At 37.6% G+C, this 13,987-nt stretch overlaps 1 protein-coding gene across 1 annotated transcript in view; it reads right to left on the minus strand.

Annotated features, from left to right (window-relative positions):
• Nucleotides 1-1,537: 1,537 nt before the first annotated feature.
• HMGCLL1 (3-hydroxymethyl-3-methylglutaryl-CoA lyase like 1) overlaps nucleotides 1,538-13,987 on the minus strand; it is a 75,212-nt gene continuing 62,762 nt past the window's right edge. Inside the window, exons 8-9 of the mRNA XM_057372210.1 lie at nucleotides 10,497-10,622; nucleotides 1,538-6,369 (exon numbers count right to left, since the gene is read on the minus strand). Of these exons, the coding sequence (XP_057228193.1) occupies nucleotides 6,256-6,369; nucleotides 10,497-10,622 (240 nt within the window). The 3' untranslated portion in view covers nucleotides 1,538-6,255. The remainder of the gene's footprint in view (nucleotides 6,370-10,496; nucleotides 10,623-13,987) is intronic.

Below are 13,987 nucleotides of genomic sequence, written 5' to 3' on the forward strand. Positions count from 1 at the left end.
TATATGTAAAAATTATTTGAAACTGAGGGTATGTGAGTTATTTTGAGACAGCAGGATGTTTATTGGCTATTGTGCTGTTTCTGCAATTTTACAGGCTTTTTCTTAAGATATGACTTAAATGCTTAATGGAAAAAGTATATTTCCTCCACTCTTCGTGCAAAAAATAGTCTGTCAATTTTACCTAGGTGTTAGTTATCAAATAAAAGAATTTCTGCTGGGATGATCTGTATTCCTGTGATCCTGATAAGACCCTGACAGCTTYACAAAATGTTTTGTGATCAGAGAATCATAGAATCAGTTAGTTTGGAAAAGACCTTTAAGATCTTTGAGTCTGACCATGACAGAAGAAAAAGCAGTCTTTTGAAAGAGCTTCATTATTAAAATATTTCTCCTGAAATATGGCATCTGCATTAGTAATAATTCCCAGATGAGGAAAATTAAGACAGGATTCCCAGGACAGATGTCATTTTGGGTAAGGATGTACCATTCATCCTCTTTCTACTGGAGCTGAGACATCCCAAAGTGAAGAAATGAAGGCTGATTGGGCTAGAGGGAGAAAGCATGAATTTTTGCCTTACAGCATCCTCATTTGAAAGGAAGAATACTGGGTTCCAGTATTTTCCTTGAAGATTGTTTATGCATTTGATCTAAGGATTGTTTCAAGTTAAATGTGTGAACAGTTTTTGAGGCAAGTATACGGGACTGGCTCTTTGTGGAGTTACAGGCTGTAAAGTCCAAGTTTCCACTTCTCCTGTCTTGCCACAGTGAGTCTTGAATTCTTCAAAAGCCAGGGAAGATTTTTCCCTGTCTCACATGTTTGTGTAGTAAAAAGAATGAGCTACTTGGATAGGCACGGGCTCAGCCTTTGCAGGCTGTTGTGGGAATCACGTCCAGGTACCCTGAGCTGGACACCAGAGCAAGGCAGTAACACAGGAGATGGATGGAAGCAGCACCAACACCGTCCCCAGGATGGTGCCATARAACAGAGAACACCATTCAGTTCTTTTAAAAAATGACAGTGAGTGTCTTTCCACTGAGGAAAATACTAACCCGTGTGTTCAAGCTGGTGAAGAAAACTTAACTGCAGCTCATGTCCAGGCACCTCAGTAGTAGCATGGGGTACGGAATWTTGCTGTTAACTTTGCTAAGAAAGCTCCCTCATCAACACGTTGATGTTTCAGACCGCATGCYGAAGTCATTCAGTCTCCCGTGAAGTGTGTAGGGAATCTTAGACATCACTTAGAAGGCACAGRTTTCTACTCTGCATTGGAACATCTGAGGTTAGATAATGCCTCATTGAATTTTTTTCAACTCCTACCTCCATTCCTTGCTGTAGCTTTTAATGTTTAGTTAATGGAGGAAAGAAATGTTTCCCCAGTAACTTAAAAGAGATTTGTCTGCTGTAAAAGCACACAGGAACAGCAGATTAAAAGGTAATCCTAAGAAAAAGCACTCAAAATGGATTACGAGGTAACAAAGTCAACACAGGCATACAYGCCAGTGACAGCTTATATTTGCTAATGCTGTATGCATGAGCTGGTCAGTCAGAGCTGCTGAATCTGCCATAATACATKAACATATCACTTTCAATAAACACTGAGACACGTTTTATTTCAGCTTTAACACCACGTATTGCAAAATCACCAATGCATTTAACCAGGCGGATACATGACAATTTCTTAACAAACACATCACCTCTTTGACCTTGGTTGTTGACTTTGAGTTGACTTTGGCTGTAGTCCTTGTGCCTGCTGTGTTATTGCAGCAATGAAGATCAACACTGCATTACAGCAGGACTGTAGAGAAAAATAATCTTCAAAAATATAACATAACAAAAGCATTGATCAGCAAGTCAGTGCAATTCATTTACATCTCTAGACTGATATATGACTATAGAAGAAATCAGAGAAAAAAAATAGTGGTGGAGAATTCTGATTTTCTGATACCGCAGTAAATAAACARTATTTTTACCTCTTAAAAATAACTCAGTAAAAAAATAGGCAGATCTTATACATTCACACTAACTCTTTGGATAAGTATTATTTAATTTAAATAGCACTGATCCCAAACATAAGAATTTTACCTCACAGACTTGCAGTCTTCATTTTGTGACTCCTTAATGCAATAATAAAAGTTTTATGAACTCAAATGACACTATTAAGAGAGGAAAATTAGCCAAAGCCTCTCTGGACTTATTCACAAGACTGGAATATTTAGTTCTTATTTCATAAGCTCTGGTTATACATGAAAATGAAATATTAAAGTGCTGGTCCAGAGCCAAATTGTCCTAATACATAAAAGTTTAAACTACAAAGCAAGCTGCTGCTGGAAGACATTAGAGCATGGGATCCATGTCATTGCTGTGTTCTGGGAGGCACTGAGAAATGATTATGCCCATATTAATGGAATTGATCAATTTCTCCTTCAAGAAAGCGCACCAGCCATGTCTTTAACAATKTAGGATCTTGCATTACAATTTTTATAATGGCACAGTGATAAGAACACCTGCTCATGGAAGCCGAACACCTGGATGYAAGCCTTCGACAGCCAGGGGGCTCCTTCAGGGTGAAGTGACAGCTATGTACTCAGCTGGGGACACTGACAGGAACTAAAAGAGCAGACACCATCAGTGATGGGTCACTCTCCATACAAGCATAAGCTTTAGGATGTCAGAAGCACTAGAGGGCATAATCCTATGGCTTGACAAATTTTTGAAGGGACACAGTCTCAACTGTTTTATTATGTGCTGGATGCTGCCTATGTGAGTGATGCAAGCTCATGGCATAGCTATTGGATTAAGGTTTGTTTTTAAGAGCAATAGATGCCTGTTTTGTGAAGCCAGAGATTAGGTGTCAGAATGTTCTGCACAGTCAAAATTGTGCCAGCCCAGGAAAGCAGAGCAGCAGCCTAAAAAATGTCAGTAGGCAGAGCATAAGATATCTCAGGATTCTCAGGCACACTACAAGTAAACAAGGATTTTATAGGGATTCCTCACCTGGACCCACAGACCTAAATTCATCCCAGGTGGCAATTTTGGCAGATAAACACAGTGTTGGGGTTTGCTTTTTTAATTCTGGCTCTATGTTTCTTTGTCTCTTGTAACAAKCCTGACAAATAATCCATTTGTCTGTGACCTCCACCCTGGATTACTATAACTCACTAAGTRGTTGAAGCTGAACATGTGGGTAAAGTACAGGCTCCAGATGTGACTGCTCATCTTTTCCAATGCTCACATCATTACAGAATAACAGACCTGCATTTAAGGCTCTCCACAAGCTTCCAAGTAGTTTCTAAAACAGACCCAATAAAGAACTGAGAGACATTTTAGGTTGTTCATCTACATGATTTAATAGGTACCCTGTTTCACTGCGCAGGGAGAATTAAGAGCCTTAGAATTGCAAACCAGACAACCCAGATGCTGAGAAGCCTAGGATGCACTGGGCACAGAGGCATAAGAACGGACACTATGGGTTCAGCTCCTAACTTGGTTGATAATCGCAGCCCTCACCACCATCTTTAAGGAAAACAACTCTGCAACCTGTTGCAGACACAAACATTCTTTTCTTGGTTCTTTCTTGGTTTAGGAATTTTTAATTCCATTCTACCCAGTGGCACAATTTCTTCCAAACTTACTAGAAAGTGTGTTCTTTTTCAGTTCAGCATCACAGAATAAGCCGAGTTGGAAGCGACTCACAAGAATTGTTGAGTCCAACTCCGTCCCTGCACAGCACCATCCCCAAGGGTCACACCCTGTGCCTGAAAGCATTGTCCAAACACTGCTTGAACTCTGTCAGGCTTGGTTCTGTGACAGCCTGGGGAGCCTGTTCCAGTTCCCAGGCACCCTCTGAGTGAAGAACTTTTTCCTGATATCCAGCCTAACTCTGAACTTTTTCCTGATATCCAGCCTAACTCTGCCAAATACAACTTCAGGCCATTCCCTTGGATCCTGTCATGGGTGTGCATTTGAATCTCCCCAGGCTGAACAGCAAGCTCAATCTCAGTTCAGTTATTTAGTCTCACATTCCGGTTTGCATCACAACTGCTTTGTTCACTTTCAGTCTTTGAGAAGCTCAATATAGTTTATTTCAATTAAACATGCTTGCTCAGAGGGTCTTGGGTAGACAAAAATTCATCAGGCCCTACATGAAAACTGYATACTTCAGCTCAAAATGAGCTGTGCCTACAGAGAAAACAAAAGAAGAAAATTTATTGTTAAATAKGAAAGTATTACAGTAAGGGTAGTCACCTTCAGGGATAAATGGCACATAAATTAGGAAGTCTTTAAGGTGACAGTTCTCACATCACATTAGTTTAACTACTAATTAATAGACTAAGTACAGTCTAAGTATTGCTGCAATTTCCTCACTTCTTCATTGGATCTAATCCATTACAGAATTTTTAAGTCTGTGAATGGTTCAAGACCTGGTTCTATTTARTTTCATATTTTGATATATGAGCCATAATGGCTGCTAAATAGCAAAGCCTCAGCTGAAACACAGTGAAAAGAGGAAAGAGCTTTTTTCTGCTGATCCAACCATGCATYCAGGGCAGGTCAAGCAAATCAGGGTGTTCATACCTTCAGAATTACTGGAAAGTCTTCTTACTAGATACTGCAGGAAAAGATTTAGTATTTTGGACTGATAGGCCAAATATTTCTTGCCTCACCTGAAGACATTTCTTTGTTTATCCTTTGACCTTTACCATGAGAAAAATGAAACGAAGTATCTTATATTAATTTTARCTATAATTATGACATAAACAGGACAGAGATATTATATCAAATTTACAGTTTTGTGTTGCCTGGCATGCAAAGTTTGACTTTCTWAAGCTGTGCCAATTCTAAGCTACACAACTGGTGAAAAGATGTCAGAAAAATTCACTTTGGAATTTCTAAGGCAAACTGAGACTTGGCTGTAACATGGCAGACTTGAGCTCCAGACAAAAAGTGATTCAGCCTTTACATGTTATCTATCACTTTCTTTCATCTCACCTTTTSGCCAGATTTCATATTTTTGAGGAAAATTGAGAATATGGAAGAAGACCGTAGTCCAGGGTTTTAGATTTTCATGTTAATGGACCATGTTCAGAAAAAATATARATCAAAGTTAAGTATACAGAGAAGTACAGACAAATCCTACATAACTAACTGATAATAGTAAYAGTACTCATGTTTCAGGCTGAAAAAGATGACAGTATTTTCATGGCACACTTGAACATTTATAGACAGGCTAAGGCTCTTTGAATTTGTCTGTGTGTCCATAATTGATCTAAAAATGACAGTGCAGTTCATTGGTGTCTTGTTGAACTAAGGCATTTAAAAGAGCAGTATCATTATCAGTAGAGCACAGAAAAAAAAAAGTGGTTTCCTGTATGTAAMCTAGTCCAACAGAATACTATTATCCTAAAAAACCTGTGACTTATGAATGAGAATATAAATTCATAACCTATAGAATGAAAAATCTAATTTTTTGATGAAACCGTGGATGGAAATGTAGTCCCTTCTACACTACTATGAATCTGAATTATGTTGAAAACCTTGCCAATTTTTATTTGCTTCATATAATTAGGATTTAATAAGTTGACCAAAAAAGGCAACTACAACAAATTTAACATATGTAACAAATAAGAAATTTGCAAGAGGATTTGAAGGATCTGGCAGACTGCCATTTACCACAATGTCTTGGAACAAGATAAAGTCATCCATAATTTAACAGATGTTAAACAAAATTAAAAAAAAAAAGTTCTATTGCTAAAAATTTCTTACAGTGAATTCAGATTTGGCTCCACATTCATAACAGTGACTTGACAAATGAAAAGCAAGAATTCAGTTAAATAAAACACATAATAGAATGGCCACACACAGCGTGAGAACTCAAAAACTACTGAAAATATTTGTACTGTTCTGAAAGTCATCTTGATTAAAATTTAACTATGCATTCACTGCTTCTATCTGGTTTTCCTGAAAAGAACGAAAAATTCAACTTCAAACATATTAAAACWTCTTGGTGTTAATACATTTTCTCATCTGCAGAAGTACCAAGCACAGGGTTCTGTATTACAGTAATTTATTTCTTACTTATAAATCAGACAATTTTTGACAAGACAGTACAATAGCTCTACCCATAACAAAAAATTATATATGGGTTCTATTTTGCTTCTTTGATGAAATTGTTTTCTTCTGATTTTTTCTTGATGCAAATGTCCTTGGTCAAGGTAAATGGAAAATGTAATCAAGCTGCAAAAACAAAAATCCATTTAATTTCTAGTTCCAGTATTAAAGGAAGCTTGTGCAACCTTGGAGTTTGTTTTCTTGTTCAAAGCTGTGCAGATGAAGTTTCCAGCTTCCATCACAGCATAAAGATTTACTCCCTAAAAAACAGGTGAAAAATGTTAAGAATAATAAATGCACATGCTGAAAATGCTTAGACTCCAAGTTTTTTGCTCCAGGGTCTAATTTTTGCAAACAAAGGGCCTGATTCATGTTATAGGTCAGTAATGGCGATCAGTAGAGCTACAGTGATTTACAGAATAGCTACAGCTTCCAATTTGAAAGGTTCTACTACTTTGAGAGTGATTTCTTGTCCCATCGGCAGTGGAGCAAATACTGGAGTAATATCTTTCAAACTCAAAAGAATCTGGAATAAGGACTGGAACTACAGCTAAAAGTTAGAAGAAAAATATGGTGTTTATCATCCAACACTATGAAACTTCATGCTTGTAAATACCCCACTTATAGCTCAGGCAAATGGAGGAAACACACAGGCAACTGAATTCAGGAGAAATTGGCTCCTAAATTCTCTTGAATAACTATAGTCTCCTTCTTGAAAGAGTCCGTTTCAACACAAAATTACAATTACATTGATAGCACAGCTGAGCAAAAATTACAGCTGCTTTAACTGCCCATGCTACAAAACATGTCCCTTGAGCAACTGTTTTTTAACTAAGATACATATCAGTACTGCTTGATTGCTATAATTAAATCAGATCCCTGATTAAAGAGGCAAAAAACTTCATTAAAAGTCTCCTTTATTACTCACATATAGTAAAAGTTTTAATGGTAGATCATATAAGTAATGTATGTAAGTACTTGCTCCAAAGATTGGARTTTAGAAGCCAGTAAAGTTCCTGTAGAAAGGATGCAAAAGGGGACTTTGAACTACCAACACACTGGAAAGTCACGCAAACCTGGGAAAAGGGTGTCCCTCTCCATTAAAGAACACAAGGTGTATTGCACCAGAAGTACGCTTTCATCACACTTCCAAATTGAAGCTCTAATGTTCAGACCAAAACCTGATTTAAATATGTAGTCCTTTAATTGGATCTAGCACTTATTTCCATGTTCTGTGGCAAACTCTGCCTTTTTCATTCTTGGAAWTGGTTCAAAATGGTAATTCTACTAAATCATTTTAGTAGAAATGCAATCAAAAATACTTTTAATTTGAAAAAAAAGCTTCAGTTTCGTAATCAGCTCTAGTATTTAGCATCATCTAGAACACATAGTTCAAAGACATCTYTTTATATCTCATTTCAATAAAATTACAACAAGGGTAATTTCAGCTTATTCTGTTTATCCTTTATTGGTCATTACTTTGATTTAGTTTGTAAAGTGCTATCGTGCATAACATAATAAAAAAAAATTAGTTCATCTGTGCTTTTGAACAAGGAAGGAATAAGCAAAATACCACCATAGACATATTTGGTAAATAGATTATGGAAGATGTTAAAATAAACTCCCTGAACTACACAATATTCATGTTTTCATCACTGTAAYACTGCATAATGTGTTATGTCTTGATAAGAAACATATCTTCCCAATTCACATTCATTAAATGGAATATATGTACCTCTGCTTTTTATACTGACATAATATAAGTGTTGTGAACCAAAGAGTATTAATTACCATGAGGCCACAAAACCCAGCATTCATGAGCAAGGCTCATAGATGGGAATGGGACAGGAGTAGGTGTTTGCAAGGTTGACAACAAAATAATGTCTCTTCAGACAGATGCTCAGAACATACTTAGTAAGTATACTTGGTAACCTCACCATATATCCAGAATTACTCCTTCACACCAAGGAATGAATTTCCAAAAAAAAAAAAAAGCCCCAAAGAAAAGTGATTCCAGTATTATCTATAAACTTAGGTAAGTGTCTTAAATCAGAAAAGCTTCTGCCATAAGGCAAATCCTTAAATTCCCATTGACTTCAAAATTATTTCACATTTATCTGCCAAAGATTCATTTCATGGGTCACTTCTTGTTTGCATGATTTGAAGAACAGTATAGAAAAAGCATCARTTATAATTTTAATGGATCTATTTAATCTGAACTCWATAATTCACATATTTTACAGATTAYTMTGAGTTGGAAGGGACCCACAAGCACCATGAAGTCCAGTTTTTAAGTGAATGGCCCATATGGGAGATTGAACCTGTGACCTTGGTTATCAGAACTATGCTCTGACCAACTGAGCTGAAAAAATGTATGGCTAAATAGAGTCCAATATTGCCTGACGCTTTAGGTGAGTTCAGTCAACAATGCTTTAGTGTATAGTTGAGATGAACATGAGAAAGTGCTCCTCGCAAATGGACAACATTAGCAATTACAATTCTGTTTTTTGCCATTACACAAAAAGGAAATTATTAATAGGTTTCTGCAATAATGATTTTACAGAATTGGAAATGTTACCGAAACCAACCAACATTATAAAGACCAAAGCTCGTATATTATGGTAATAACTTTGAGGCTCCAGGTCTCYCCTCCAGTAAAACACTCCTTACATAAATCCTTTCTGAGCCAGAAAGGATTCAAGAAGCAAAGCCTTGTGTTTTGCTATTGCATAATGTAAAATCTAAAATTAAACAAAWCCTAAATAAAAACAAAACAAAAGAAGGCTTAAGCATTTGATGGTGAGATGGTCTCCATGGGATTTGGTATCAGCCTTTAGAACAAGCTGGATTCTTGCTTGGCCACCAGATTGGTTACAGATTAATCAATCTTTTCAAGAAGCCTGGGACACAGTATATTTCATATAATCAGACTACTTTTGCTTAATTGCTTCCTTTTGTTATGAGTCAGTTGGAAAGGTCAATGAGTATTTTGCCCAAGGAAAGACTATACTGAAAGCCTAAGTCTAAGGTGCACAGCAATGTAAAGTGAAATGCATGATTTCTCCTCCTTATTTCAAAGYATTGTTTATTCAAAAGAATAAAAATCTTTCTCATGAAGAAAAGCCATCCCAAAGTGTGTATAAACAGTTCAAAGCAGAGTCCACCTGCACAGTGGGCACTTATGATTAAACCTTTGCTAAACGTGTGTCTGACATCTACCCTGAACTCCCTAAAAAGCAGATAAACGCTGAGAGTGAGCTCTGTAAGGCACTGAATGTGCTTTAACAATACCCAGGGAATGTGGAATTCAGTAACAAGTTCCATAATCCTTCCATGACACGGAACTCCATCAGCAGTACACCACACAGAACTGCAGCCTACAAACAAGTGRTAAGTTCCAATGAGCTCCTCAATAAGGCAAATCTTATTTTAGACATCAGGCATTTAAATTTCTGTCTGCAATAGTTTAAATGCAAACTTTGTAGTTTTGGCAGTTCTTTATATGTTCTCCTTTGAACTTGACTCTCCAAGTCTGTGTCTAAATTAAACATGAAGTTACTACAAGTTTGAGTTAGAACAAACTCACTATGTCACATATCCAGAACAACGGTRACYGACAGGAATGCCAAAGAGCACATTTATTGAAGAAGGCAGTAAGGGAGTCCTACAAATACAGAATAATTAACATACCAACCAAGCCAGAGCTACTAAATGTGTGCTCTTGAGGTGTGGATGTTCACTGGAATGGTTCATTAAAGTGCAGCTCAGTGCAAATAAGCTGCTCTGCCCTCTCCTCCAAGAACAGGGCTGCTAATAAAAATGACTGTGAAGCCTCCAGCCARTAACAGGTTCTGCACAATTTTGAAATATGTTAAGTGGGTACCTGAGAAATAACAATGTCCTGTGCTTGGGCTCCAAACGTCTCAATTTTTTTCAACYTTGAAGTCAGAAAAATTGGCAACAAAATAATAAGCACTATGAGCCAAATCCAAAACTGTGACAAAAGCTGAGGTCTGCTCAGTCTTTCCACTGTAGAGATGATCAACTCCTGGAGCAATACCTACAGTACTGAATGTTTTGTGGTTACTGAGGCAGAGCAATGACACAAAGCAGCTGCTACTCAGTTCCTCACTGCTGAAGTAGAAAGAAGGGGAGTGTTCAAATTATGTTAAATACATGAACCATTTCAACTCTAAATTGCTAATGAAGACAACACCATTCCTGTTATATGTCAAGTCCTATTAAAGCACTGGGTTTGCAAAAACTATTATGTGCTCCCAAAATTTTGTTGTGCAGCACAAGTTATTGTCAGGTATKTATCTCATGTTTCCTAGAAAAATATTCTTGTTTTCCTTAAAGTCTTGAGTAGAAAGTAAAAATATCTTACAGTGTCGATCCCCAGACCATTAAGCATGTATATCACATCCTCTGTGGCTACATTTCCAGTAGCACCTTTTGCATAGGGACAACCACCAAGTCCTGCAACAGATGAATCCACTACAGTAACTCCCATCTGGAAAATAAAAACACAAAAATTAAGTATCAGAACAGGGTATTATTTATAATTTTTCATAAATGGCAGGCCATATGTATTAGTCACCATRCATAAAATGTGCATTTCTCCACAAATGGATGTTTTTTTGAGGAAATTCCTTATAATGGCTTTAGTCCTGACATCTTTAGAAGGTAAGACTTTTCAAACATAGGATATGGAACAAAGAACTAACATTCCATTATATTTGATCTTGGCAGATAAGATGATTACTCTTTTAGAAACAGATGTTAGTCTTTTCTCTCTTTATCTTTTAATATGGTGTTTTTATATAACCTGCATCTAGTATTGCAGAGGCTTTCATGCAAAAAACCCACAATCAATGCAAGTTCTCCATATAGACAGGTTCTGAGCTTGACTTGAAATATTTTTAAGAGAATACTTGGTGCATGGTGTTAAGCTTTCTCATTTAAACTAGCCTTAAATTAAGACTTGAAAAAACACTCAGCAGTCATAAATTCATAATTTTTTGCYTCTTATTTTCTTCCTGCTGCATTCAAATGTCTTTGCTCTTCTGATCCACTCAGCATATTCATGATAAAAAATAGCAAAATAAGTTACCAATTTCACCCAGGAGACAATATAACATTTCCTATGGAATTAAGCCTTCCCTAGGAGACTGATAAGGGAGAGGGGAAAAAATTGAGCCAGTGATTTCCACTGATTTGTTTACTGAKCTCCTGTACCCTCTTCCTTCTGTGATTTGATTTTAAAATAAAGCTGAAACTGGAAAGCAATCTYTTTCTGTTACAACATGTTAGGTATGTGATCCAGGACACTGAGTCTCCTTTGTMAGAGAAAGCTCTTCAGCCTTCCCCTTGCCTCTGGAGGCATTTAGGCTCTAGAGATAATCAGAAGCAGGCAAGGGAATTAGGCAGAACAATTATTAGGTCTTCAAAGACACTAGCTTCTCTCTGCCTTAAGCACACCAGAGGGTTCCCTTCCCCACAGGAATATTTTAGACAGACATACACCCAAACTGTAGAAGGACAACTCAGGCAGACTGAAATTCAGGACAGGAGTTCCTGTGCAGGGATAAATTTTGCAAACTCTAACTCTGACTTTGGGTGCAGAGACATTCAGTGGTTAAACCATGCCTGATACTCGCATTCCAAGGCAGTAAGTTTGGCTTAGAGGCCTGAGTGCACAGATTGCTGATTACCCTTCACAGATTGCTGAGTACCTATCTTTGCAGGCTCCTCAGGGAGCCTGAGCTCCTTCACAGACATGCTGGCAAGGTAGGCAACTGATATGTCCTGCATGTTGCTAAGTCCCCTTTCCAAGAATACCCATTGGTTTTTTCAGTCTTGAAATATACTTCCCTAATGTGGGGGTTCCTTTTTGTATCTGCTTCTAGTTTTAGCAGTGCTGTCCTTAGTTTTATTGTTGGCCTTACAGGCTTTTGGAACTTTCAGCGTTTCTGGAGAGCAATAATAAAGCAGGAAGTGTTTTCCTAGGTCCTATTCTTGGAGAGAGAGTATTATCTTGAGCTAGGTAGCTGCTGAAAGCCTGTAATAAAGGCCTCGAAGGAGTGAAGGTGCATAACTGCGACAGGCAAGACAGTGCTATTTAATATTGCTCACACAATGAGAATCTCTAAAAAGACACATTGTACTTTAAAGTCCACTAATCTGTGACTTACGGAGTAAATCACTGAAGTGCAGTTTCACATTTCAGTCACTTGTCACACTCTTTGTGTAACCCACCAGTCAGAAAATGTGTTGTACAACACATCTGTGTCCAGTACACAGAGGATATGCATTTATGACAGGTGGAAATTCTGTCTCTTTTTGCAAGAGCTTCTAGGATTCATACATTTACTCTAGAAGTCATTGCTCCAGGCTCCACAGTGGCAGCTTTCAGCTTGCAAGTGTCCCTGCAGAGACACACTTAAGGCTTCTTCCTAGAAAGGTTTTGAGTATGGTGAAGGTGTGCAGAAAAGGGCATCTAACATATGGATGTACAGATATGATACAAGCATGATCCCACTACTATGCCAGCTCTTTCAGTCTGATTTTAAGATTTGCATCAGAAATCACAGTTTCAGAGGAAAAGATAAAATAAAGTGTCGTTCATGGAGTTTTTCTCAATCTGTAAGGTTATGTCATAACTGCTAGAGCATTCTTCTTCATATACTTATTTTCAGTAACTTTTACATGGGGGTAAAATCCACAGGCAAATAATGTGGTGAGGTACATCATGGTTGTTAAATTCCCAAGGAATATCAGCAGACTCAGAAACAGCTTCAGTAGCATATAAACAATCAGTTTTTAATCTCATTAAATACTTGTCCTTTGGCAAAAAATGGAAAAAAAGTCAACTAAATTGTATCTGGTAAAAAACAGCCAGAAAGTTTTGTCAGTACCCTGCTCCAGTCCTTTACAGGGTTCTCACTGGAAGCAAAACCAAGAAACAATATCCTTCCAGCATTTAAAGGGCACGTTTTCCAAAGGCATTGAATATTTATACATATTAATTCTTGATATCCTTGCASTTCTGAATTTGCAATACAAATCTTGCAATACTGAGGTACAGGTTGCTTATAATTGGTGAAAGTGCTGGTGACTTTATGGAGGGAATAGGACATCACAGCAACTTGAAGATAACATGAAACACCCATCTTTGTCTAACCCCATCCTTTTATTGTCAGGCAGCCTTGTTTGAGTTATTCAAAGTACCCCCATTGGAAGCTCAGACAATTTATCCCAATGTAGATGCAACAGCATAGGAAAACCTGATGGCTTCCCACAAGCAGTGGGAGCAGTAACTTCCTCATGACAGACAGTGACAATTGCTCTGTTTTTTACATCATTGATTATAATGGATAAATATGAAAAGATCTAGTCACAGGTTTACAATGGTAGTGTCCTTTGAGGGGGGCAATGCCTTTAACCCTAGTTCAGGAGACTTAATCCACTCCTTTCCAGAAACAGTGTATAAACATGAAGTCTCTAAAATTGTATTGCCTTCTGGAGGTATTGTATCGCTATCAAACTTTGTGTTAGACAAGGTCTTGACGTGGCATATGTAACATAGCAACCCTGACTGACCTCCAAATCTGTCAGTTCATCAAATCAGTGGTCATAATATGCAATGAGCAGGTGTCTCTCTTTCAAGATAATGTCTTAAAGTTCTCTTCACGATGATTTTGATACAATATGTACTGCAATGCACTGATATTTCAGCAGCAGGGTCAGCTGCATCTGCTTGCAATTGTTGTGCAATTACAATGTGTTTGCGGACTCGAGTGCAGAATCACTGCAGTTCATCTTCAGTGTGGGCCCATTCAAAAAATTCTTAAATAGTCCATACCCCAAGCTCCAGTC

This window comes from Malurus melanocephalus, unplaced genomic scaffold (genome assembly GCF_030028575.1).
Source record: "Malurus melanocephalus ecotype Western Australia unplaced genomic scaffold, MMel_1.1 scaffold_166, whole genome shotgun sequence".
NCBI classification, from domain to species: Eukaryota; Metazoa; Chordata; class Aves; order Passeriformes; family Maluridae; genus Malurus; species Malurus melanocephalus.